Source organism: Sander lucioperca, chromosome 2 (assembly GCF_008315115.2).
Source record: "Sander lucioperca isolate FBNREF2018 chromosome 2, SLUC_FBN_1.2, whole genome shotgun sequence".
NCBI classification, from domain to species: Eukaryota; Metazoa; Chordata; class Actinopteri; order Perciformes; family Percidae; genus Sander; species Sander lucioperca.
Window position 1 is genome coordinate 43,284,885 of NC_050174.1, and position 27,106 is coordinate 43,311,990.

Genomic DNA, 27,106 nt, shown 5'->3' on the forward strand with positions numbered 1-27,106 from the left:
CTATCGCAATTTAGACAAAATATTTTGATCAGCCAGTAGGTGGCAGTATGATAATCACTTTTGCAATTTTGGCCCAAATATTTCCCTCATTGCCCAAAGAAATAACTTAAAAAAAAAAAAAAAAAGACACCCGAGCCATTAGTTGTGGTGCTACACATTCCATTTAATAGTGATGTTACACCAAAGTGTGCAGGAGTGATGAGAGAAAATACATCAATGCCTCATGATGCAGCGACAGATCTTATTGTAATTTTGTGAGGTAGAGAGCTCATTTGGCATTTTTCTGGTCTGTATTACAGTTACAATTTCTGCGCTTACTTGACTATTCTAAGCTGGTGAAATCAGCAAGTAATGCCTATTTGGTCGTCATACTCCTTTTACTATTGATTTTATTCTTTTGTGTATACAGTAAGAATGCAGGGACAGCAACAATAATCATTCCTTAAGTGTCATCACAATATATCAACAGCGTACTAAGAGGCATTTAGTCAATATTCCATTGCTCAGGCCCAGAAAAACAACTTGTGAATCACTAAAAGTCTTTATATTTGGATTTGACAGTATCTGTAGTGCTGACCTCTTTCCAAAAAGCATTGTTGCAGCTTCCTGGCAAGTAAATCAGCCATAAGAGTACTCTCATATCCTTTAATAAAGCACTTTTACAGATTAGACCCACAGCATGTCTCTGAAGGCCTCTCTTGTGCTGCAAGGAATTCAGCCACACGTCTTGTAAACTCCAGTCAGGTATTAGTATCACACACTGTTTTTACATTCATGGAAGTAGCATGAGATATTTTATAATGGTATCATAGGCACAACATGCAGGATATAATTTGTATCTCGTACAATCTTAACAGTTTACATTTCTAGATCATGGTTGCATCTTTAGGACATATCTTAACTATTCTACTGTACTAGTTTTCCCCGGCATTACTGGTGAGAATGAATCAATCCAGAGTCAGGCAGTGTAACATTTTCATCCAACAGTGAGTCGTCCGTAGCTCTAGTGGTCACCATAGCCTGCTGGTCACTGACACAGGAACCACCATCTTCAGACTCAGTGGGAATAGGCACCTGAGCCCATCCAGAAGCTCCTAGAAAACAAGACATAAAAAGAGTGAATGCCCTGCAGCCTCAGCACAGACTAAAGAGCCTGCAAGTCTCCAAAGACAACTTTAGGCTCCTCACACTGCTTACACAACAAACAGATGTTATACAAATACAATGGAGTCTTAACCATTTGGGCTACTGTGAGATCATTGTTAACAGTAAGAAAGACATTGTTCTCACCAAGTTAGGTGATAAAAATCACACACAAAAATGTCATATGGGTCAAGAAACATGAGAAGTCAGAAGACCAGACACATTGGAACAACCTTATTTGCGAGTTGAACTGTAAAATTGTTGTAATCGTTGTAAACATCCATCACAGTTTACAGACCGACTTCCTGCCTCAGCTTCGATTCAGCATACTTGCCACAGTTGTGGGCGCACACAGTTTTTCCAGTGAGGGTGTATAATGAGGTGTGCTCACCGTTTTTGGTTTTAAAGGCTACATTACAGTAAAGTGATGTAATTTTCTGAACTTACCAGACTGTTCTAGCTGTTCTATTATTTGCCTTTACCCGCTTAGTCATTATATCCGCATTACTAGGGCTGCAACTAACGATTATTTTCATAATCGATCAATCTGTTGATTATTTTCTCGATTATTCGATTAATTGTTTGGTCTATAAAATGTCAGAAAATGTGGTATAAAGTGACAAAAAATAGCCGGTGCAACACAGATGTCTTCTTGCTTGACAATTTTATTACTTAAGGTGCAAAACAGTGACTAACGTTTCGATGTAGAGTTACATCTTCATCAGAGTCCTAGGAGAGAGTGGGCAATGAAGCCCTTAATAAGAATCATCTACAGGTGCGTAAGGGGGGCGTGTTAGCTGCCTGAAGATACACCCATCTCAACCAAGGTGTTACACTCAATCAGTCATTAAAGGGCAAATGCCCACACACTGTTCAAAAATGATAAAAAAAAAAAAAAAAATGTTGATAAGTAACACTGTTGGTAACAAATATAAATGTTCACAATACAATGGAAGTACAAATATATTCATCTTAAATACTATACTTGAACATATTTTGACTTTAGAGAAAGCAAGTTAAATTAAATTCTTCATTTAAACCTAGAGGTTCTAAAGTGCCGAGTGTATGTATCCAGAACGCTTCCCTGCATAGAAGTTTATTAATGATATCACCACCCCTGGATGAGGGTATGATTTTCTCGATTCCCCAAAACCTCAGTGATGCAGGGGAGCCATGATTGGCCTGCTTGTAATGCCTCGCCATGGCATATGTTAGATTCTGGGTACGAATAGCTGTCTTATGTTCAGATATTGTAGTTTAAGTTGACGTTTTGTTTGGCCTATATAAGCCAGTCCACAGGGACACTTTAGAAGGTACACTACATGCGTACTGTTACAATTAATAAATGAAGAAATGTGTAAAAAGAGTATTTCTTGCCAGTACGAGGATGTGAAAATTCCTTCGTATTGGTCGAGTTAGAGCATTGCGCACAGTTACCACATTTATAGAAACCCAAGGGTGGGTTGGGGAGCCAAGTGGTCAGAGGTGGATTAGACATGTCTGAATGGACCAATCGGTTGCGAATATTGCCAGCACGCCTAAATATAAACCTAGGCGGATTGGCGCATATGTCTTTGAGTGTCGGGTCAGACACTGACAGAAAATGTGGATCAGCGTTTCCCAAAAGCCCAAGGTGACGTCCTCAAATGTCTTGTTTTGTCCACAACTCAAAGATAGTCAGTTTACAGTCACAGAGGAGAGAAGAAACTAGAACATATTCACATTTAAGAAGCTGGAATCAAAGAAGTTCTACTTTTGTCTTTAAAAAATTACTCAAACCGACTAATCGATTATCAAAAATAGTTGGAGATTAATTTAAGAGTTGACAACTAATCGATGAATCTTTGCAGCTCTACACATTACTGATGATTATTCATCACAAATCTCATTGTGTAAATATTGTGAAAGCACCAATAGTCAACCCTACAAAATCGGTGCAATATCGATATCGATGTATTTGGTCAAAAAATATCGTGATATTTGATTTTCTCCATATTGCCCCAGCTCTAGCTCCCCATCAGTTTGACTTCCTAATAAAGTGGTTAACATACTCTGGATAAACTACAACCTGTCTAATCATCCCATCAGGGCTTGGATGAGAAAGAGGTTGGGGGGGAATGAAGTGATTTGGGTTATAAAATATCCAAGAAGAGCAATTGATTGCATACCTGAGAGCTGCAGGTGTTCACCGTCTGGACTGGCGCTAACAGGGTTCAGTCCCAGGTCGTCCTTTTGGACCGAGTCGTCCTCAGAGATGCACAAAGCTGTCAGTTCCTGCATCAAGTTGTCAAAGTTCTGCCAATCACAGGTATATTTCATTAAAACGTGACAGCACCACCAAAACTGACTGGAAAAATATCAAGCAACACTGCATGGCAGCAATTCCTCTCAGATCAACTAAACAGATTAGTGATAACACTTTGCGATAACTCATGACTAACCTTGCTTTGTAGAGGAACGCTATCCTCTGAGGCATTCCTCACGTTTTTTTTTATGTCACCCATTGGGAGCCATGTGTCTACAAAGATCCCCAAAACTGCCGCGTTCTTAACCAAGTCGTTATACTCCTGCCGATCACACGGTTAGTTTAATAAAAACGTGACGGACCAGAAAATAGCAACTGAACAAATGCATGAAATCACTTTGCGATAATCGACGGCAGACCTTTAAATCTCGAGACACGATAGCCTTCAAAGCCCTGATGGTGGCGTCTTTGGACTCAAGAAGTTCCTACAGGGGAAAACACACTTTTTGATTTGTTCGTGTAAAACAACTTACGCACAAGTTCAAACAACGTAAATCACACAGAGGAATGAAAGCATCAGGTAAAAGTATCAAGCCCAATTAGTGACTTCTAGAGGCTGCAGCGTTCACGACACCCCGCGCTACGACGGTGTCGGGACAGGACTAGTCTAGATCAACGAGGGTACATTTCCAGGATAATAGCCTGACATCTAGCGGATGTCCCTCACCTTCCGCTCTCTGTGGGTTGCCTTTCTCAAACTTTGTTCGCGTCGGGAAACAACAAAGTTCGAGCTAGCAAGCTACGCTCTAAAAATGGCAAGTTTTGAAGAAAATCTGGATCGTGCAACAAGGCAGCCCTAATTGGGTCTTTCGGGGAACGATTGTAAAGATTTACAAAGAATATGTTTGCGGCATTTACTATCTAACTGGGAAGTTTTGGGACCGATTGGCGGGGATTTGCCGTGGATCGCTGTGGATGAAGTACACGCGGCGATGCACGATTAATAGCAAATTACGTTTAACCATGTATCCAGCTAATTTAAAAAGCTCACATTACTGTATTGTGTAAACAGTTCACTTCATTTGATGTTTTATGTGGCGTTGTCTTTTGCGGGCTGCAAATGTTCCACCAAAACAAGTTCCTTCCCTAAGACTATTTAGCAGAGCCGCCGTTGCTGCGTCCGGAGCTTAGCGCCGCCCAAGACTGGAGAAAGATCCTCCAGAGCCATAAAAGACATTATACAACTGTTTGTTGAACCAACCATGTCTAGTAAACTATCTTAGATGGGTGTAATTGGTGGCGTTATCAGAAAAATGATTCAACTTAACTGGGTTAAGTTGGTCCTGTTTGGCACTAAAGGAAAGGTCATAGGGCCATTAAAGACACAATCAATATGATCCTTCCTCCTCCATGTGCCTGTTGACTGTGTGGTCCTATAAACTACTGAACACAAGTTGAACTAAAGTGCAGATCTAAAAATCATACCTTAATGTTTTTTGCAGCCGGTTGGTCTCCCTGTCCGAATGCGAGCGCCACCCAGAGTTCGAGCTGCTCCTTCTCCTGCATTTCTGTCATGGCCTTTATCTTCCTCTCCAGCACCAAGGCCTTCAGGCCGCTTTTCTGCTGCACATCCAGAATGGCCTCAGTCTGCCTCTTCTGCAGCTCGTCGTATTCCTGCTGAACCTGCGGGGCACACACGAAACCCACGAACACCCACCCACCAGGCATACGCACAACATTCACTGTTCCGTCAACTGAGCGAATGAATAAAGTTAAAACGTGCGACTTGACAAGTCAGCTTGCCTGTTCGTATTTCAGCTCCAACTGCTGGTGCTTCAGATACAGCTCACGTCTCTCCCTGAGTATATGTGCACTCATTTCTTTGCCCCTCTGTTAGAGACATTATCAGAGGTTTACTAACTTTCATAGTTTTAGCCAATATTCCAGTCAGTTATGAAATGTCACTCACCACTTCCACTTTGATTTCACTAAGACCTGAAATGTTTGTAGACTGAATGCAATTTTATTTCGAATGGTGAAAATGTCTCAGCCATGGTCAGTGTTGCAGGTCCAATTTGAACCAGAAAGAAGCTCCACAAGACCTAATTTACATTGCACGAATTTGGATAAAGGTTTTAACAAGCGCTCTTACATTTTTAATCACATGAGTGTCCTATTTAACTCGGTTTAAAAGGCATATTTTCAAGTTTTTAATGCTCAAGTGGTATTTGAGATGAAATACTCGATGGTAACTCAGTTCACATTGACAGTACATGCAAATAACTTTAGTCTTGTGGAGAGAATCATCTGGAAGGGCTTTGAAACTCAACTTGCCATTCAAAAGAATCTTTTTTTTAATCCATTTCTGCTCAAGGAGCTTTGTTTCTGCTAGCCATCCACTCCCTTTCATGGATGTATTATAAGACGCGCTCTCGTTTCGTGTCTCGTCTCTCTGCAGGCACATAAAAAAAAAAAAAAATGACAGCCCTAGTTTTATCTGTTCTATTTAGCTGTTTGATCTGCCAAATAAGTTGTGTAGATCGAAAAACTGAATCAAATAAGGACTTAAACAGTTCTGACTTACTCCTGGTGGTGACATCAACAAAGAAACAGCAAAGCAAGCTGAATTCTTGCGTCTCTACATTTGACCTGCTGAGTAAAGTAATGCTGCCATATAACCGATGGTTAGTTGGCAAATCTATGAAAATCAGACTTGTGCTGTAAAAAGGAGGACAGTGTTTTCCTTTAGACACAAGAAGCAATGAATATCAATGCACAAAATAAAACTATTCAACATAATCTTTTTACATCTCAATTTAAAATTTCAACAGTAAAATAATGTCCAATTTGCTTCATTATACCTGTTGCCTATTTGTGCATCACACCTTAAAGCTATAGTGCGTAGTTTCTGTCGCCCCCATGAGGAATTCGAAGTAATGATGATACAAGTCTTTGTGATTGTGCAGTTATGTTAGTGTTAAGGTGAGGGTTAGCTGCCTGTAAGGCGACATGGGAGGCTTAAAACACCATCGAGCCCACTGCGCACACAGCGTCTGTCTCCGTAAAGGAGAGAAGACGGCTGGCGAAATTCACAAGTTCACTAAAGGTTGGTATCTATCTCGTGAACACCTTTACACAATCACACATTCACAATCACCGACCCAACTCTTAGCAAACAAGCGATTGTGCCTGCTTTAGAAAGTCAACTAGTCGCAAGTTTGCGGTAAAATGCAGTTGGGTTGTCGAGGTCAAAACACTATATAGCAGCTGTGACTCAAATAAACGTATAATGAATAATGTTATGTCACTTTTTACTCGTACACCCCCCGCCACAAATTGCTTTCGAATCTGTGGGAAACACTGAAAAGTTACACAATAACAATAACGATGTACTCCAGATAGCTCGATGCTTTCTGCAGGCTGCACTCTGCGCAAAAGCTCTAAAATTAAGCAAAGCAGTGAACCTTCAAACTCTTGACCATGGCTTTTCTCTCTTTCACCAGCTGTGCGCGGCTCTCAGACAGCTTTGGCTCCAATTCCTGCAGCGACTCGGTTATGCTTTTGTTCTTCTGCACAGCTGCTGCCAGCCTCTGGTCCAGTAGCTCGCCCTTTCCCTTTGCAGCTTCAACTTCTGTCTACCAAATGACAAACAACGGCGTATCAAGCAAGACCAACCTGTACCTTATTTAGTTTTATAAGCACTGCATTGCTGTTCGTGGGATTTTATTTCCTGTCCAACCAAAACTCTTCACATGAAACAACTGTTTCAGGCTCAGATTTAAAAGACACGGATACAACACGAGTGGAATAAGCACATTAAGTGTATGCCTGCTGAAAGCGGGAAAAATGTCTTGATATCTGATTGGCTGTAGCAGACTCACTGGGGGGAAAAAAAAGAAGCTTTATTTTATGGATAAATTCAACTCTTGTGTGCGACAGATTTGTTTCTTTTCCTTTAGTGTGACGGGACTGTGATGAGTACTATCTCTTACCTCTAGCCTCTCCTTTTCCAAGCACACGTGATGTTTATCTTCGACGGACTTGTTGAGATCCCTCCAGGCTTTGCTTTGCGCCGCTACAAAACTTACAATCCTCATTTTCATTTGCTTGTCGATCTCATCTAGCTTAGTTTTTGTGTTCTGGTTGTTCTCTTCGGCCATTATTTTCATTTTGTTGATATAGTTGGCCTCCATTTCTATTTAAACAGCAACGGAGAGAAATCATGCTTTACAGAGTTTATGATAGTGTTTTTTTTTACTTTGACTCAGAAATGGACATGTTTATCTACCTCTGACTGTCTTTTCATAGCTATCGTTTAGTTCCTTTAATTCATCCTGCTGTCTCTGTTAAGATAAAAAACAAAAAGGTGGAAGCTTTGTTGTACAGATGCTTACTGGTAGAAATAGAATGTAATATGCAAGGTAATGGACTGAGTTCTCACCTGCTTGAACTTTCTAATGAAGATTTTATTACAGGACTCTCTCTCTCCCATGTCCGCTTGTAAAATGTGCTTTTTCTTCTGAAGCACTACCTCCAACTCCACTTGGCCTCTCTGGGCCTTTGAGGTCCTGGAGACGTTGGCCACCTTCAGCTCACAGATCTCGTTGTGGTGAGCAGTCTCCAATTGTTTCAGCTTTTGCTCATGCTCCTGGAATCAATGATCAAATGTTGCGTTCAGCTGTGAAATTCATACACATTAAATTGGATTTACTGCAAATACATGGCATCGCATTGATTTGGTCCTGTTCAAATAGGACTGGATGGTAATTCAGTGTACTCGAGCAACTTTGTGTCCGCGTTATGGGATCACATCTTGTTTTCACATTTCTGTTGTTCAATGTGATCATTTAGAGCAAATTGTAATCAAGTATTTGAAGTTTTTGTGTAACACATGAAGAATTTCGACATGGGTCAATGAATTAGAAATTTAAAAACCTTTAGGCAAATCCCTCATGGCATTCAAGTGTGTGGAACACAGTAAGCTCTTTTACCAATACTCTTATATTCCTAGTATGAATGGGGGTATAAAATAAAAACGGATAGCTCAAATCAAGCAACCTGATTGGTTTATAGCCATGATATAATAACCACATACCACGGCTGTGACGTCTTGTTCCTTTTCACTTTCAATACGTATCACGCCGCATCTGAGAAAGTACTGTATACGCTATATTTAGAATATTTTCACTGATTTACCTCGTCGTCAGAAAGTCCTATTCCGATTGGGAACTGAAGCAGTTATCTATGCTCTCTTCAAAGCCACCAGACTCCATTGACAAAACAGTCATTTTTACCTCGCAGAACAAGGGAGTTGCTGTTCTACCGCTGCCTCGATCGGTTAGTTTGTGTTATTGTGTGATTTTGGTGAATCCGAACTAACTCTTTAGCGTTAAGCAAAAAATATAGCCTATGCTAGCTGCTAGTGTAGGCTAACTTGATCTACGTTTAATAGCATTGCCTCGGTATGTGCAGGCAGCCAGCCCAGGAGGGCTTATTTTGTTGTGATCCTTAATAAATATCTATTTAAATTGGAATGTGATGTGGCCGGGTTAGCTCAGTTGATAGAGCAGGCACACATGTGTAGAGGTTTACTCCTCGACGCAGCGGTCGCGGGTTCGACTCCGACCTGCTTCCCTTTGCTGCATGTCATTCCCATTGACATATATAAAATGGACCAACAGATCCCGTTGCTCTGGACGGAGACCAGTGAAGGATATTAGAAGCACTTTTCCGGTGAGCGCTGAGCGTTACTGAGCAGCCTCCAACTGAGAGAGAAGACGTAAATGTGAAGTGAGAGCAACCTGTCTGAAAGTTGTAAGTCTTCTGGTAGCTGTGCCAAGAGAAATCTCAATCCTTCCCAATCTTGCAGAGATGGGGAGCGTAGGTATATGTAAGGAGATAACATGGACACAGGCCAATTATTGCTAACTAAAATGCTAGTTAACAGGCATGGGGAGCGTAGGTATATGTAAGGAGATAACATGGACACAGGCCAATTATTGCTAACTAAAATGCTAGTTAACATTAGTAATTAAACTTAAACAGCTAATGTGAGTCGAAACTGCCTGCGATCTTCTCCTGTACGGTCATTTCTCTACTATGCGACAGTAAGTCGTGTGGTTATGACACAATCGTTAGCCTATTTTTACAAAAACGTCTGCTACGGAGCCATAACGTGAGGTACAAGGTAATGGAGCCTTTTATACATTGTCTTGTTTCTTTAGAAATAAACAATGGACAAATAGAGTCTTTAAACGCTTCAAATGTAAAGTTATTCGCTGTCAAAGTGACGCCAAAATGAATGGGGAGGTGAACGGGAGGTGATGGCTTGTTAGCATCAAAATGGCGCCATAGGAGCTACGCGTTCCGAGGAGAAGCTTACGCCCTTGGTCATTCCCCCTCTCTCTCCCCTTTCATGTCTTCATCTGCCTTATCAAAATATGTAACTTTTCCCTCTTCGGTCCCCCTACAGGTTGATGGAAAAGTTACATAGTATGCCTTTAAATTGGAATGTGACTAACTTTTATATTGCCATACTTGATGACCGCTTTATAAAAGCTACAACATACCACGGTCTGTCGTGAGCCATTGCTTATCATCAAGGGTAGGAAAAACATGTGCATGACACAGAACGTATTTAGAACTGACTCAAAAGGCATAATATACACAATTTTCCAGATGAGAAAGTTTGCTCCGGCCGGTCAGCCGACTGGCTTTGGCATAACTTAGGGCGTTTTCACACATACCTCATTTGGTCCGGACTTTCGGACTTTTCAGTTTGATCTGAACCAAAATTAGAGGTGTGAAACCTCCCCCAGACCACGGTCCAGATCAAAAGACCAAATTTTGGTCCGATAAAAAGAGGTGGTTCGTTTATAGTGTGAAAGCATTTTTTTGGATGGTTCGGACTTTCGGACCAAATACAAGAAGCTCTGGCAGGCTCTCCTCGTGTTACAAGACCGGGGAATAGCTCCTTTAAGGAATAGCTTGGTGCTTAGTGTGTAGGCTACATGAGAGAGTGACGGTGAATGCGCTCAGAGCAGACAGCTGTCGGCTATCAGAGCTGAGAATACATCAGCAGTTTATTTGTTAAGTGGTAGTAAATGTCACTGTACATTTAGGTTTCCGTTTGTCTCTGAATAAATTCTCCAGAAAGAAAGTTTCCGTGTCTCGCTTCTTAACATCACAACAAAACAAAAAGAGCCGTACAATAAGCCGGCAGTAGAGGAGAGCAGCAGTCAGCTGAAAAAACTCCGACACAGAGAGAGGAGACGAGAGGACGGGGAAGCCCGTCTACAAACCAATCAATTATAAGTATCTGGAGACGCAGCTCACGTATGTGATGACGGCAGGACGTAGTTTTGTCACGTTTAGATCTTTAGTGCGCTTGCATAACTGCAGTGTGAAACCAAAACTTACCGGATCAAATGTGTACAATGTAACAAAAACATGAACCTTGGTCCGGACCTTGGTTCGGACTTTCATGTGTGAAAACGCCCTTAGTCACAAACTTTCTCATTGTACTGCTAAACAGTACACTAAAATATGTTTCTGTCAAGAAACAGGCAATACAGTAACATCATTTATATTTCATCAGCACTGCCTAGTTATACAGCTTAGCGGTTCACAAGCAGCATAAACACTGCGTTAGCGACTTGGCTCGGATTGGTTGTTATCTTCGTGCTTCGGTGGAAACTTGCAAATGCCATTGAAAGCACTAGGACGAGGCAGAGGAACATTTTTTTTCACAGATTATCTGTCTCATGTACTACGGTCTAGATATAGTGACAGATCAAGCAAATATGACAAGCTATTTTTAATGAAAGTTACCAACTTCAGCTTTGAGCATAAAAAAACAACTTGAAAACGGGATAATGGAATAAACTTCTGAAAAGTGTGTGTGAAGCTTACTTTAATTTCTGCTTGGCGATGTCTCTCGGCCTCTTGTTTTAACCTGAGCCTCTCTCTCATACTGGCCTTGGCCTCATCCAGGTTTCTCTTGGAGTTGTCCCAGGATCTTTGGGCCTTGTCCTTCTCCATCTTAAAGTGGCTTTTCTGTTTCAGCACCCTATAGAATTCCTCTTGGACACTTGCACATTCCTCCCACATCTGCAGGTAATAGACATTTGGGACTCAAGCGTGTGAAGTGCAATATAAAAGGAGTACACCTATTGGCTGTCAGGCTGTTTATCACATCTGGTGTCTTAATGTAATGATTGGCCAGCTGCTGAACTCACACACAACCTCCACCTTCGTACATGCACAACAACTGTCCAATCCTCTGCTCTGTGCTGTTTAGCTACACGTTGCAAAATCAAAGTGATCACAAAATTGAAATGCTTTCAGTGATAGACTTCAAGTAATCCTAATCAGTTAGCTAAATTATCGACCAGCTCTGACCTCATCCATGTTCTTTTCTACCGCTGCTGGCGACTTCTCTTTAACCGTCTCTTTGGTTTCGCCTTCAGTCTTGGATGGCTGGACAGAAAATTACAATTAACATACATAAAACCGCCTTGAATTAATTAAGCTAACTGTTGGCTAGTGTCTGGTTGATGCTAAGCTGACAGTACCTGGTATGTGAAATTTCACTGTAATATCCTACATTTGTCAACTGCCACTCACAATATTTAAAATTGAAATAATTTAGCTACATTTTGAACTTTCAGAAAATGCACCCTTTTCTAGCTAACGTTAGCTACCTAGCTATGCTAGCTAGCAGCTCTGACCTGAGCCTTGGGCATCTCCTCTTTAGGCTGATTGTCCTTTTTCTGCTTCCCGCCTTTGCCTTCGGTCTTAGTCTTGGGCTGGACAGAAATTAAATTAAGATTTGACGTACATGATTAAAACCTCCAAACAAAGCTGATTTCTGCCCGATGCTGAGTTAGCCATTTACCTGAAATGCTAACTGTCATCCACACAATTATTGTGATTAACTGATAAACAAAGAAGTTGACTCACCATCATGAAATCTTGCTCAAAGACAAACGTTGGCAGTGAAAATGTAAATGTTTAAGGTTAACAGATTCAGTCTAGCTGAATTTGGACAAGATGCACTGTCATGGCAACCATGTCACATTATTAATCTTCTGTGATTTGTGGCAGTTTGAAGATTCTAAAGCCCTCCACTTGATAACATTCTTTTTACTTGAACCAACAGCCAGAGAGGACCTCCAGCCCCCAGCCGTGTCCCAGCTCTGTCCAGGCCTGAGGTGGACAACCCCCCTCTATACAAGTAAAATAAAGTAAATCTAAAAATTGTACTAAGGGTAGAGGAAATGGTCCATTCAAATCCTGCTGTTTAGATTATTGTAATGACTCCAGAACAAGACAAAGTAAATTCCTCCATTCTCATTATTTGTCCATTTTATTTATTCATGTCAGTATATTTACTGATTCAAACTATTTACTTTAAATTAACTATTAAATACTTTAAAAAAATATGTATTTAGAACAGATTAAAAATGTGCGATTAAACATTTTTGATTGCGCGCCCTAATTATTTCAGAGGCTTGTCCATGGAGGCAGAGGTTGCTCCTCTTTTTTTGAGAGGCAAAAGGGAGATCAAAATATAAAAAAAAAAAAAACTCAATATCATGTAAAATAAGTTAGTAAAAGATTTTCGTCCTCTGCCCTTTTCTCCTCTTGCCCTGCAGTTGTCGCTGTTTATTTAAACATTTACTTCTCTGCCTCTATGGACCAATCCTCTGAGACAGACAGAGACACAGACACACAGAGACACAGACACACAGAGACACAGTCAGAGACACAAACACACAGAGACACAGAGACAGAAAGAGAAACACGCAGAAACAGACAGAAAGAGACAGAGACAGACACACACACAGACAGAGACAGACAGAAAGAAAGAGAAACAGACACAGACACACATTACAGAGACAGACAGAGACACAGACAGAAAGGGAGAGACAGACACACACACACACACAGACAGACAGAGATCTGAAGCAGAGACGGATCCTGACTAAATACAGGCTTCAGTGACCACCAACCGGCCGTAGAGACAGGAAGACTCAGACAGACGTGGGTGCCCAGAGAGGAGCGTATACAGTATGTGCTCACTGCTCAACAGGGGAGGTAGAAACAGAGATACACTTCCTCCTCCACTGTGAAAAATTCTCTTCACTAAGAGATTCACACTAAATAAAAAAAATAGAAAATTTCCCAATGTTAACATCAGAAAAGAGGCTGGAAGTTCTCCTAGGAGAAGGGACAGCAGCTCCACTGGCAGCTAAATATGTATCTGCCTGCCACAACCTGAGGGACTCACCACTATAAGATCCCAACATTACAGATTGTACAATAATTATATTGTACAAAACTGTTAAGTATTATATTTAGGGCCCGAGCGCCGACAGCGGCGAAGGCCCTATTGAAACTGAAGGAATTATTTTCCCGGCAAATGAATTGCCTTTTTGAGGGTCTTAACCTATTCAAAAACTCACCAAAATTGGCGGTCGCATCAAGTCTGGTGAAAATGTACGTATTTTAAGGGATTCGGGAATAGGCGCACAAAAATGGCTCGCTAGCGCCCTCTACAAAGTAAAAAGAAATTGAGCCCCTGCAGTGTGTTTAACGTAGACTCACGAAAGTTGGTACACATATGTAACATGTCAAGATGTACAGAAAACGTCATTGGAGCCATACCCTAAACCCAACAGTAAGTCCGCCATTTTGATTTCAAAGTTCGAAATTAGTGCGATTTTGGCCATTTCCACGTGTCGTACTTTAACAAACTCCTCCTAGAGATTTCATCTGATCAACTTCAAATTTGGTCTGTGCCATCATAAGACGTTAAAGATGAAAAGTTATTAAAAGAAAAACTTTTTGTCATAGGGCGTGGCCGTGGCGGGGCAGCCATTTTATGCGTTTCGCCATTAAAACAGGAAGTGGCTGTAACTCGAGTGTACATTGTCCAATTGGCTCGAAACGTTTCATTATTCATAAGACTAACTCTGAGGACATTTACTTGACAAAATTGACTCAAAGCCATAGCGCCCCCTAGTGGCAGCAGAACTCTTCCTAGAGATTTCATCGGATCAACTTCAGATTTGGTCTGTGCCATCTCAACACCTTAAAGATGAAAAGTAATTAAAAGAAAAACTTTTCATCAAACGGTGTGGCCTTATATCAGCCTTATATGACAAACATCATCCGATTTACATGAAACTTAGAATGTGTGGGCTACATGTGATACTGAGCCGCCCCTTATACTTTTACCACGCCCACTTACTCAGGCCACGCCCCCTTTCATAACATTTAAACAGTTTAAGGTAGTCTTGTGTGAGGTATCATTGAACTCAGCAGAGAGTTCCTTTGTTATTGCTTATGGTTTGGCCCGCCCCCTATGCTTAAGCCACGCCCCTTTCATAACTGGTGAACCATTTAAGGTAGAGTCTTGTGTGAGGTATCATTGAACTCAGTGGGGAGTTCCCTTTTCATTGGTGACGATTTGCGGTGTCTGAGTGCCGCGCAAATGCACGGTCTGCTGGTAACCCCGACACGCACAGAGGAGCGAGGGCCCGTCCATCGCTGCTTGCAGCTTTAATGTGTTATGTAATTGTTTTGTAATGTAGTGTGTTGTATAATGATCCGTGCAGTATAGAATCTACGTGACGCCTACTGTATGTGTTTAATATGTGACATGTACTATATATGCATTTTCTGTAAACTGCTTTGGCAACATGTTTTCTTTGTTCGTGCCAATAAAGCAAATTGGATTGAAAATCAAACCAAATTGACAGACACAAACACACTGCAGCTCAACGCATTTAGGCATATAGACATTGTCAAGACGATCTGCTGAAGTTCAAATTGAGCATCAGAATAGGAAAGAAAGGTAATTTAAACATCTCACTCAGTCAGCTTACTTCCACCTGTACACCATCAACCGTTTCTGCCCGTGTCTCACACCTATCAGCACCTCCATCCTTGCCAACGCCCTGATCACCTCCCGTACAGAATATTGTAACTCTCTCCTCTCTGGTCTACCTCACAAGCTTCTCCATAAACTCCAGCTGGTCCAGAGTTTAGCTGCCCGGATCATCACCAGAACCCCATCCATAGATCACATCACCCCTGTCCAACAGTTCCATGGCTCCCTATTAAATATCGCAATGACTTTGAGATTCTATTGCTGTTTTGGTTCTTTGTTTGGATGTAGCTGTCTGTGTTCTTGTTTTTAATTACTGTTTGACTGCTTTAAGGTTATACCTTGAGTGATGTGAAATGCTCCCATAAATAAAATTATTTTAAAAGGACTTCGAACGTGTCATTGTTGTTGGTGCCAGAGGTGTTGGTTTGATTATCTCAGAAAGTGCTGGGATTTTCACACACAACTAAGTCTAGGGTTTACAGAGAATGGTCCGAAAAAAGGTAACTATCCAGTGAGCGGCGGTTCTGCCTTAATGGCAGAGAATGGCCAGACTGTTTCAAGGTGATAGAAAGGCAACAGTAACTCAACTGTGGTATGCAGAAGAGCATTTCTGAACACAGACAACACGTCACCTTAAAGTGCCCATATTATGAAAAAAATCACTTTTTCTGGGATTTGGGGTGTTATGTTGTGTCTCTGGTGCTTCCACACACATACAAACTTTGAAAAAAATCCACCCATGCTGTTTAGAGTGAGATACGGTTTCTGAATGTGTCCTGCCTTCAGTCTCTGGGTGAGCTGTTCAAAATCAGCACGGCTTGTGACGTCACAAGCCGAAACGAGCAGGCTAACCGCAACCATTAGCTCGTAGCGTTAGCATGCTAACGCTATGGCTAACGCTAGCATGCTAACGCTAGCATGCTACCTCGTTCTCAATAGCAAAGCACTGCTACAACACACACAAGTTCACCATAATCTACAAAAGAACTACTTACATGTGCGCCCTCATTTAGAAGTCTCCCAGCTAATCCTGCCTTGTAACTGACCAAAGTTGTAGAAACAGCCTTTCTTTTACTGTCTATGGAGCTAGCTAGCTGACATGATCTACATCTGAGCTACTGGGCATGTGCAGTGCAATCAAAGATAGTACAGAAGAAGAAGAAGAAAAGAGGTCTCACTCTGTAGCTAAAACAGAGACCAGGTGAAAAGAGTGGCACGTGCTCTCCAAAATTGGAAAAGTGCTGCCTTGGTTGATTAGTCTCGATTTCTGCTGCGACATTCACATGGTAGGGTTAGAATTTGGCGTAAACATGAAACCATGGATCCTTCCTGCCTTGTTTCAACAGTTTATTAGGGCCCGAGCGCCGACAGCGGCGAAGGCCCTATTGAAACTGAAGGAATTATTATTATTTTCCCGGCAAATGAATTGGCTTTTTGAGGGGCTTACCATATTCAAAAACTCACCAAATTTGGCGGTCGCATCAAGTCTGGTGAAAATTTACGTATTTTAAGGGTTTCGGGAATAGGCGCGCAAAAATGGCTCGCTAGCGCCCCCTACAATGTTAAAAAAATTGAGCCCCTGCAGTGCGTTTAACGTAGACTCACGAAACTTGGTACACATATGTATCATGTCAAGATGTACAAAAAACGTCATTGAAGCCATACCCTAAGCCCAACAGGAAGTCCGCCATTTTGATTTCAAAGTTCGAAATTAGTGCGATTTTGGCCATTTCCACATGTCATACTTTAACGAACTCCTCCTAGAGATTTCATCCAATCAACTTCAAATTCGGTCTATGCCATCTTAAGACATTAAAGATGAAAAGTTGTTAAAAGAAAAACTTTTCGTCATAGGGCATGGCCGTGGCGGGGTGGCCATTTTGTGCGTTTCGCCGCCGAAACAGGAAGTGGGTGTAACTCGAGTGTACATTGTCCGATTGGCTCGAAACTTTTCAGGATTCATAAGAGTCCAACCCTGAGGACAAATAAAGGCAGATGTTTACTTAAAGTCATAGCGCCCCCTAGTGGCAACAGGAAGTAGGCCTAAAAGTCAAGGTGCTATACTTTAACGAACTCCTCTTAGAGATTTCATCCGATGTACTTCAAACTTGGTCTCTATCATCCCAACACCTTAAAGATGAAAAGTTATTAAAAGAAAAACTTTTCGTCTGACGGTGTGGGCGTGGCGTGGCGGCCATTTTGAGTGTTGAGCGATGAACAAATACATTGTTGTAACTTGAGTGTACGTTGTCGTATCTGCCCGAAAATTCTCACGATTGACAAGGGTCCAGGCCTGAGGACACCTACAGGCCAAATTTGACTTTTGGTCATAGCGCCCCCCGCTGGCAACAGGAAATGCGCCTTATATGACAAACATCATCCGATTTACATGAAACTTAGAATGTGTGGTCTACATGTGATAATGAGCCGGCCCCTATAATATAACCACGCCCACTTACTCAGGCCACGCCCCCTTTCATAACATTTGTACCGTTTAAGGTAGAGTCTTGTGTGAGGTGTCATTGAACTCAGCAGAGAGTTGCTTCTTCATTGGTGATGGTTTGGCCCGCCCCCTATGCTTAAGCCACGCCCCTTTCATAACATTTGAACCGTTTAAGGTAGGGTCTTGTGTGAGGTGTCATTGAACTCAGCAGAGAGTTGCTTCTTCATTGGTGATGTTTGGCCCGCCCCCTATGCTTAAGCCACACCCCCTTTCATAACATTTGAACGATTTAAAAATTTTGAAATGTCGAGCTACACTTGCAACTTTTATAGATGTTGCTGAAGTTGAGTCAAGTTGTGCTAGCGTAAAGCTACCTTGAAGACCATCGAGTCTGCAGTGACCAGGAAAGCGAAAAGAAGAAATCCAAAAAATGCATTTCCAAGAGTTGAGAGCTGCAGTAATGTTTTTAGCTAAAAGGTACCGTGTTGACCTGGCATCAGAAAGTTGCACACAAAAACATGGATTGATAACTTCTCCATCTTTCAATAATGTGGTCAAACATTTACTGTATAATAACAATCAGCATGTCAGTGGCAAAAACAGCGCTTCTAGTGGACGTACATTGTCCAGGCAAGATTAAGATGGTCTAGCACCGAAACGTTGCCTACTACTAAACTTGATATATTTTTGCGAATCGGACAGTGTGCAGGAGTTTTTCTTTGCAAACGTAGTTAGAAATGTTAATATTGTTTCGGTGAAACGTGCTTGCTAGCTAGCAGTTACAGCAGCAGTAGCTAGCTCTGTGCAGCAATTGCCTTTGAGACTTGTAACTGTTGTAGTTGAGCCATGTTATTAAAGCAGTAATATTAGAAATACACAATTCCTGCCAAAATATCAAGCACTGTAGTGTAAACAGTTGTGTGCAATACTTGTTTTTATCTCTGATGTTTCAGTTTTACAAAACAAGTCAGCAACTAGAATTGGCACCTTGCAGTTGTATGCCTCTGTCAACCGGTCAAGTTGCAGTTTATATCTATTTCTGTCCAGACTCAATATATAGTAAAGTCTTTGAAGCAATTTAATATATGTTTTCCCCCAGTGACCTCGGCCTTTGACCACCAAAATCGAATCAGTTAATCCTTGAGTCGGATCAAGTGGAGGGTGGCTCCGAGACATAGCGTTCACAAGAATGGGACAGAAATATGTGCAGATGTATGTACGGACAACCAGAAAACAAAGCCTCCAGCTATGGCAATTGCGAAAGTATAAAAACCAAAAGAGGAAACAAGTGCAAGACAAGTCAAGCCATGTGTTTATTGGAGGACTTTTACCTGGCTGTTTAGCTTTGCACAAGAAAATGCGCAGCAAGGACAGTACAGGAAGGTCTTAACATTAACAAAACCCTGACCAATAATTTTGCCACAGGAACAGTGGCTAAAAGAAAATACTGAAAACTTTGCAAACTTTGTACCCAGTATTAGTAACTTTGCCAAACTCACAACGGATTCACTTTTAATTAAAACATTAAAGATGGCTCAGATTTATCAAGTGTCCCAGTAAGCTTTTCCGCCAGCATGCACAATACCAGGGCATCTGTTAAGTGGAATGCAGCGATCATTATTGTTATTGAACACACTTGTGCTTTTCCTACTCTGTGACATATTATAAAATAATGAATACCTCATTAATTCAAATGAGTCGTTTGTCATTCAGTGCAATTGTTCATCACAGCTGGTTTTGCTGTAACCTGAGCAGTTTGCCTGTGGTAGTTCGGCTCAGCTCAAAGGAAGAAGAGCTTGTCTGAAAGCTGGATGGCCGGCTCGGAGTGCAAGTACTGTCCAGACAGGTAAGCCAGCTTGTGGGCGTACTTGCATGGTGCTGGCACACGAATGGTGCCCGGCCAGTTCCAGTACAAATGGCACATTTTGAAAGTCAGCCTGGTGTGGGGAAAAAAGCAACAATGTTAAATGTGTCCTGACCAAACATGTACATTTAAATACTTATTTTATTTGCCTGAATACTATGAAATAACAGCAACACCTTTTCCCCAAGTTGTATTTTGTGGTGTTCAAATTATTCTGATTTGTTTTTCAGTCACTGTTTGCGAGAGTCTACGTCTATTCATTTAAAAAAAAAAAAAAAAAAAAAATGCGGTTTTCCATATGGCACACACTCAGCCAGTTTATTAGGTACACCTAGCTGTGCAAGCACCATAGTGTGCATGGAGATGAGGCGCTATTCAACATTTTTCCGTGCTGCTAGCATTCTTCTCTTGCATTTAACTGCAGACGAGAACACTTGAAGGCTTATATGCTGCCCCCGCCAGGTCCGGAAAAATTGCATCCCTCGACACCTACAGTACTGTAGAAAAACTAGTACCATCACCTATTCAGAATTTTGGTATCAACTTGGTACCAGAGTATTGGTCCTCATGATATTCCTAGTCTGAATACTTAGTTACTTGACCTGGTTTGTTGTCTAGTTAGTTTACCATTTAGTCTGACCGTGAATTTTACACCAAGAATCTAAAAAAAAAAAAAATTTAAAAAAAAAAATCAAATGGCATGATACAGACGGACCGAGTTAGGTACATGAATGATATTTCGCCCTTCAACAGTGTATCATGAAATAAGAGTCTCCTTTGCATATTTGCCATCCCAAAGTCATCGCAAATAACTATGCTAAAGCCTGGGAAAATATATACAACATAAAACCTTGGAAAAATATATACCAAAGTAATAAAATCTTAAGATTTACATTGATCGGAAATGATGTGACTGGTGGAGGTCCATATGTTTAAATGCCTTACTGAGAACTAGTCTGAAGCTTACAGTTTTCTGATGATAAACATTTCTCATTGTTGAGAAATAAAACATTTATAGTATTCATTAAAATATAGAATGTATACATACACTATGCAATATGCAACTCTTTTGGTCTGACTAATAATCTAATACCAGACACTGACTAAATTAATATGGTCTTTGTGCGTGCCAATACTTTTCTTGAATTAAATTCAATAAAAGGCTGTCAAAATATTGTCCAAGTGAAAAAAAAAAAGTGTACCAGGTCCAGCTGGTAAAAACAAATCATTCAGATAGTTTATACAGAATTAACATGTTTTGCATGTGTACCAGTAATAAGAATGATACTCCGTTGTTAAGAAATCAATACCTTTGCAAATGGTCTGGTGAGAGGTTTGCCGTGTTGTACAGGGAGATGTAGTGTGTCGGAATTCCACAGCCCTGGCGAATGGAATGTGCCATTAAAAAGAAATCCGTCCTGAATGGAAAAAAACAACCAAAACTTAAGTGTTAGAAACTTTAAATAGCTAACAGCCGTCTTTGATGGTGTCCTCATCAAAGTGCACATATTTACTATTGTTGCCAGCAGATGGTGTTGCAGCCTTTCAGATGTATGCAGGTAAAGATAAAAAGCAATGTTCCTCTTCCACTACCCTGTTAGGCTGCTCATACAATCTTTTATATGCTCACATAATTTCTCCTCCTGTATTACATTCAGATTCTGCACACAAACGGCACCACAGCTGGTTTGAATTTTTTAATTCTCTTTTCACCTACACTGCTAGTGTAAACGCCAATTAAAGCAGAGAGCAGACCATCTGTTGCCTAAGGCTGGATTCAGACTGAAAACACTTAAGTAATGCTGCCTTCTTATTGATTTTAACAGGGACCACTGTGTTCACACATGGGGGGAAGTTTGGCTGCATAGGGATCTGGCAAGAACAGACAAACAAGACCGGGTCATTTGGTAAAAGACTGACCAGTCTTGCTGAGTAAGGGTGTGATCCAGAACAGTTCCAGGTGGAGGTGTGCCAATGTTGTTTGCAGCAAATGAGTAGAGGGTGGTGCTGATGCGCTTTTGGACCACAATGAAGACCAGCTTGGGCTCATAGCTGGGGAAAGTCTCAAAGCATTTGATCAACTGTGGGATCTCGTACTGCTCCACCATCTTTAGCTGACCATCTGACACACCATCCCGATACACCACGATCTTCTCTGGCAAGTTGTGGTTCACCTGTACAAAAGAACATACAACTGCAATGCACTGTGTGGCATAACACACTTTTCCTACCTAGATAACATCTGGATGGAGATCACGTTAATACCCAAGTGTAAATTGGGCATTAATATCAGAAAGTCCATGTCGATCATGTAAGTGACTAGGGGTGTCCCGATTCTCCTGGTCTATATCAACGACTTTCCACTTCCACTTCAAGATTGCTCCATTGCCGCCGCTGGATTTCACTCTTTTCGGTCAGATGTCCGGTACCTTCTGCTTTCTTGGTGTTGCAGTCTAAACTCCGGTACATTTATGAGGACTACAGTGTTTCCCACAGAATTAGATTCTATTTGTGGTGGTAGCTGACCCGGGGTGGGGGGTGCACGCGTGGAAAGCGGTGCAGACTTGTTATTAATTGTACTGCAAATATTTTTATAAAAAATTCTGCAGGTAACAATTCAAAATTTTAAATTTAATGGTATAATGCAGTAAGGGAAGGGGGCTTTCACATCTGACAACAAAGTCCAGTTCATTTGATTAGTATGAACAGGGCACAACCATATCTTTTTCCCGAGGGGCATGTTTTGCTCCTCAGTTGAAAAATGTATGTGTAAATGAGTGACTTCCATAAGGTAACTGCTATTACTGTTGTAGCTAATTTGTACAATAATAAAATAGTGTTATGAATACAAAACATTATGAAGTGTAATGTTTTCCATTTTGAAATATTGATAAATAAATTGTGACGTAGAATAACAGACTGCCCCTACAGTTCGGCATGCATGTGAACCGCAGATTGTTGAAACTGTAACCATCATAGTGTGAAATACAGTTTAACTGCTGCTGTTACATAAACGGGCCTCAGCAGAGAGGCGGAGTCAGGGCAATGCCGCTAAAGCACTCAAAACTTTGACTTTCATGCGCAGGCTACTCCAAAATGGCTCGCATCAGGAGTTAAAATGAACTGTACCAAAACACGAGGAAAAGTATTTAACACGACATATGAGACGTTTTTATTTTTACAGGTTATGAAAATCCCTCAATTTAATACTGATAGACTGCAGTGCGGCCCACCGCGCAGACAGATAGCAGTCGGCGCTCCGGCAGACGGAGTGCTCTGTGTCTGTCAGCAGCGGTTTCTCGCTGCGCCGCTGGTCCCCAGAGCAGCATGGTCACCTAGAGAGTCCGGTACAGTCTGACTCTGCAAACGCTGGCAGCTGAAAATCAGACGTTTTGGCGCTCTTTTGAACGTAATCGTTCCACCAAAACAAGTTCCTTCCCGAGGCTATTTTGCAGCGGCACCATGGCTCTGCTCTGTGCTTAGCGGTGCCGTTTAAAGAAATGCCACTAAATCAGAGCATGTTTTTCTCTCATCCCCAAATGCTGTGTGGACTAGCCAGACCCTCCTTCGCAGTGCTATGGAGGAAGGTCCGGCAAAGAGAGACTACGATTCTCCAAATCCACAATTCGACTTTCGATTTTTAAAAAGGTCACGATTCTACTGTAACTTTGTTTATTTTTTATTTAATTTTTTTTTAGCACTGATGGCTATGTCACAAAGAAGAACCAGTAGATAGCAGAAGGGTACAACAACAATAAGTTTCTCAGGGTTTACTAGGTCAACCTGAATTTACCATGAGTTAACGAGGAGCACCTGAATGCACCATGAAATGTGTATTTTCTTTGGACACTAGCAAAAAAAAAAAAATGCTCAGGAGAATCGCCGATCCTGCCTTTGATGTCCATCAAAATTAAAAGCTTGTTTCAAATCGATTTTGGATTTAGAATCAAAATCGTGACTGATCAGAAGGTCGTGAGCGAAAAAAAGACAAGGGAGGGTATGCCCCTCCCCATGCATGTTTGTAGTACTTACCTCGTAGTACTTCTGCAGTGCAGCCAATAAACAAACTCTGAAGCCATTGATCAGTTCCTCAGTGGGTGTCTGGAAAGTTACTCTGGAGTACCAGCGGGTCAGTGAGCTGGGCAAAAAATAAAAATAAAAAAAGCAAATACATTTCTATTAAGATATTACCACAAGTGAATGTTGCAAGAGAAAAAGTGAAATACATGGTTAGTCACTGAAACTGACATTTTGGTGTCTTCTAAACCTATGGGGGCTCGGCACTTTGTGTGCATGACAGAAAAAGTAAAATCAAATAAATTTTCTCTAAAACAAACATTTGTAGCAGTAATCTGCAGACACAATGTGTTTATTTTGGGGATGTTCTAAAATATTTTCTACCTCATGTCTGGTGGCGATACAGTGAAACTCGTACGCCATGTACATGTTTAAATGAAACAAACTCACATTATGCTTTGTGCCCCACATGGATTCAGTTAAGTTTACCTGTTCACACTTGCGACAAAGCCCATGACTGATTGATGTGCCTTGCTGGTGTCATGGTGGACATCAACTCCCACCACCATCAAGTGTTTCTATTAAAGTGGTATAGAGGTTCAGTATTTTCTCATTGACTTCAGTAATGTTCAGTAACATCTTATTTTCAATGACCCACAACATCTGTAGAATGTTGTTCCAATGGTACTGAGGTATAAAGGTTTCCTTTGACTCACAAGATGTAAACCATTGAGCTACAGTAGATACGACGTTCTCTTCCTGCTCTTTAAGACCCGATACTCACCAGAGGGACATTGACAGTCCATAGCTCTCCTCCTAACTTGCTGTTTATCTGCAGGAGTATCTTTTGGGCAACACTTCTTAACTTCTGTGGCTGGGATATGGTGCGGACATTGATGGCCTGTGACACAACAAGTGACAAAAAACCTTAACTGGGACAAAAACATTTCCAGAAGTATTTGTTTTCCTCAAATTCTAAACCAGCCATGCACAACCACATGGATAAGCATAACAAACCTGGGATGGGATGGGACTTTTGACACAGCAGAGCTTCTTGATGGCACTGTAGAGATCTTCTCTGTTGCCGACCAGGATGCACACTACGAGCTGCATGTTGGGCTGTACAGGTAAATTGAAAATGGAGAGTTACACAGGAAGGACTTCAGTTCAGTGGTACCAGACATTAATTTAAAAAACAACTTGTGCAGCTGTTTAAATGCTTGCGTGCGAGTATAATGCAGTTTGTGGTTAATGGACTGAAACATGCAAACTTATTCAGGGCTTGACAGTAATAGTTGCCCATGTTACCCAAGGCAACCAGGCTGGAACCACTGTATTGCAGTGTAAAACCAATGTATTTATATAATCCATATCTAATCAATAATTAATCCAAACAATTACAGGACAGATATTTGCAAAGGTGATGTTAGAGATAATGTTTATGATAACACTTAATTTAAAAGGAGTGTGCTTAAAGCGTAACTCTCGCCAAAATGCAACCTAGGGTCTTTTTGTGAATGTACCCGAGTCAAACTTTCGTTTAAAAGCATAATTAGGACGGAATCGTCACTTTTAAGATTTACTGTATTTTTGTTTTCCGGTCAAATGGCCTTTTGAATGGGAGTGCTAACAAAACTTTCTAGATGTTGTGTTACTTTGGCCAGGTCATCATCAAAAAAGCAAATTAATGATTAATTAATGATTTGGTCCATGTTGACATTAGTTGCTTCATGTACATTTATTAAACACTTTGCATTATTTAGCTTTTCATACAGCTAGACGTCTAAACTCTGGGACAAGGCAGTTATGTTTAAATAAGTGCCATGCTGATTCCAAACAGACAGCTTTGTCAAGGCAGTTTGGGCTTCAGATAGCTTTTACACAGTGGCCATCGTTAATGACAAATTGTGTTCCGCTATGAATGTGCACAAACGTATTGTTTATATCACAAATAAGGTCGGTCAGTGAAGGCGCAGTCGTAGCGGTGGCCGTCGTTGCCGGTAACGTACTTGTATGACAGAGCGCACGGACCAAAGCTTTGTGACTAGCATTTAATGATTAGCATGCACTTTCTTACTGCTGCTGCCGTACAGTATCTTCCTTAAACATACGCTGCAGAAGCAAGCACCGGGCTCCCTTAATTTGAGGCACCAAGTGCTAAACCGCTTCCCGTCTCCACCCTTTTCCTCTTGTCCTCTATTCATGCCCAGCGCCATTTGTTTTTAACTCCTTTCTCAACTAACGCTGTATCTACATGCTCCAAGTTTGATAAACTTGGCCTCCATTTTTTTAGCCGCTTTACCACGGAGACCACACCGCACTCTCGCTATTCGGCAAAGACCTGCCCTACTTTGCATCTGATTGGCTAGAACTCGTTTCGTTGGTAGGTGGAAGTTCGATGATTGGTTAAACCCAGCGCATCAAAAAATCCCATGTGGACTTTTTAATTGATTTATTTTTCTAAAATAGTCCTACGCCAGAAATCCGGCACCAGGCCCGAGTACTTCAAGCCCTGCGTTAGTTAGAGCTGCGTTCTTATTTAAGTCACACCTCACTAGTCAGCTGAGAGTGGATGCTCTTGACGTAAGTCTCAGTGCGATCATCCTTCAGCTCCACACGAATGGGTCGCTCCAGTCGAAACCCAATAGGTCCGGCCACCTTGTTGAAGATGGAAACCAGCTCTTCAGCCTGCTCTGCACAGCGGCGAGGGTAGAAGATGGACCAGATGTTCAATGGGATCTAAGAATGAGGGGTCAGTTGGTGGAGCCAAGGCAAAATAACATGGTTAAGCACTGATGCTTGAGGACAAATTCCGACATGAATTAAGCCTACACAGATCACTAGTACATTAAGTGGGTAAATGTTGCTGCCTTGCTTCCTAAACTTTGCACTTAATACATTTTATATGTTGCATTACAGCTAAATTATATTCATGAAAAATGTGGAGGTAACACCAGCAATTAGTTTCAAACACTCACAGAGCTGATTGAAGGATCCCTAACAACCTCTCTGGACCAGGATACATCAGCACCAGTGGTAAAGGATGATGACTGTAGACATATGGTTTCTAGAGGAAGAATTCTACCTTTAGTCTGCAAGAGAGGAAACCAATACACAATATACTGTCAACACAAAAAAGGGAAAAAAAGAACGGCCAGAGTATTAAAGAACAAAAAGCAACCTGAGCTGACTCATTGGCAGACAGTGGAGGGTAGCTTTGTTTTCCCCTCCAAATGGGCGTTCCCATAGGTTTGTGACATAGATCAAAACTATGAACAGTATTTTGTATTTTTGGCCCTGACAAAAACTACTGTAAAAGAAAATATACAAAAACTAATGTTTCTAAGTTACTAAACCTAAAACTAGCAAACACACTGACAAACTAAACCTAAGAAAGTCAAAACTAAAATCTGAAAATTCAGAGAGAGAGAGAGAGAGAGAGAGAGAGAGAGCGAGAGCGAGAGCTCTCCCCTAATGACATTGTTGGCCCCAGAGGGT

At 41.3% G+C, this 27,106-nt stretch overlaps 2 protein-coding genes across 12 annotated transcripts in view; both read right to left on the minus strand.

Moving 5' to 3' along the window:
• Positions 1 to 371: 371 nt before the first annotated feature.
• Positions 372 to 12,532, minus strand: LOC116050621 (dynein regulatory complex subunit 4-like). 9 transcript variants are annotated; one of them, XM_031300837.2, is made up of 14 exons: positions 12,350 to 12,531; positions 12,118 to 12,195; positions 11,789 to 11,857; positions 11,300 to 11,497; positions 7,830 to 8,036; positions 7,677 to 7,731; positions 7,381 to 7,583; positions 6,853 to 7,023; positions 5,192 to 5,278; positions 4,874 to 5,071; positions 3,808 to 3,873; positions 3,585 to 3,710; positions 3,312 to 3,438; positions 372 to 1,094 (listed from the first exon to the last, which is right to left on the minus strand). In XM_031300837.2, exons 1-14 carry the CDS (start codon positions 12,353 to 12,355, stop codon positions 931 to 933), a joined length of 1,755 nt encoding a protein of 584 aa, XP_031156697.1. In that variant the 5' UTR covers positions 12,356 to 12,531; the 3' UTR covers positions 372 to 930. The 9 variants fall into 9 exon arrangements, with proteins under 9 accessions (XP_031156697.1, XP_031156696.1, XP_031156702.1 ...); XM_031300836.2 differs by having other exon boundaries at positions 11,789 to 11,866; positions 12,350 to 12,530; XM_031300842.2 differs by lacking the exon at positions 6,853 to 7,023 and having other exon boundaries at positions 11,789 to 11,866; positions 12,350 to 12,532.
• Positions 12,533 to 19,014: 6,482 nt separating this feature from the next.
• piwil2 (piwi-like RNA-mediated gene silencing 2) overlaps positions 19,015 to 27,106 on the minus strand; it is a 29,948-nt gene continuing 21,856 nt past the window's right edge. For 2 of the 3 annotated variants that reach the window (XM_031300844.2, XM_035998355.1), the window contains exons 16-24: positions 26,587 to 26,700; positions 26,159 to 26,347; positions 24,626 to 24,727; positions 24,393 to 24,509; positions 24,098 to 24,186; positions 23,624 to 23,729; positions 21,512 to 21,765; positions 20,902 to 21,009; positions 19,015 to 19,664 (exon numbers count right to left, since the gene is read on the minus strand). In XM_031300844.2, coding sequence (XP_031156704.2) covers positions 19,508 to 19,664; positions 20,902 to 21,009; positions 21,512 to 21,765; positions 23,624 to 23,729; positions 24,098 to 24,186; positions 24,393 to 24,509; positions 24,626 to 24,727; positions 26,159 to 26,347; positions 26,587 to 26,700 — 1,236 coding nt within the window. In that variant the 3' untranslated portion in view covers positions 19,015 to 19,507. The remainder of the gene's footprint in view (positions 19,665 to 20,901; positions 21,010 to 21,511; positions 21,766 to 23,623; positions 23,730 to 24,097; positions 24,187 to 24,392; positions 24,510 to 24,625; positions 24,728 to 26,158; positions 26,348 to 26,586; positions 26,701 to 27,106) is intronic. The other variant, XM_035998354.1, reaches the window with a different exon arrangement.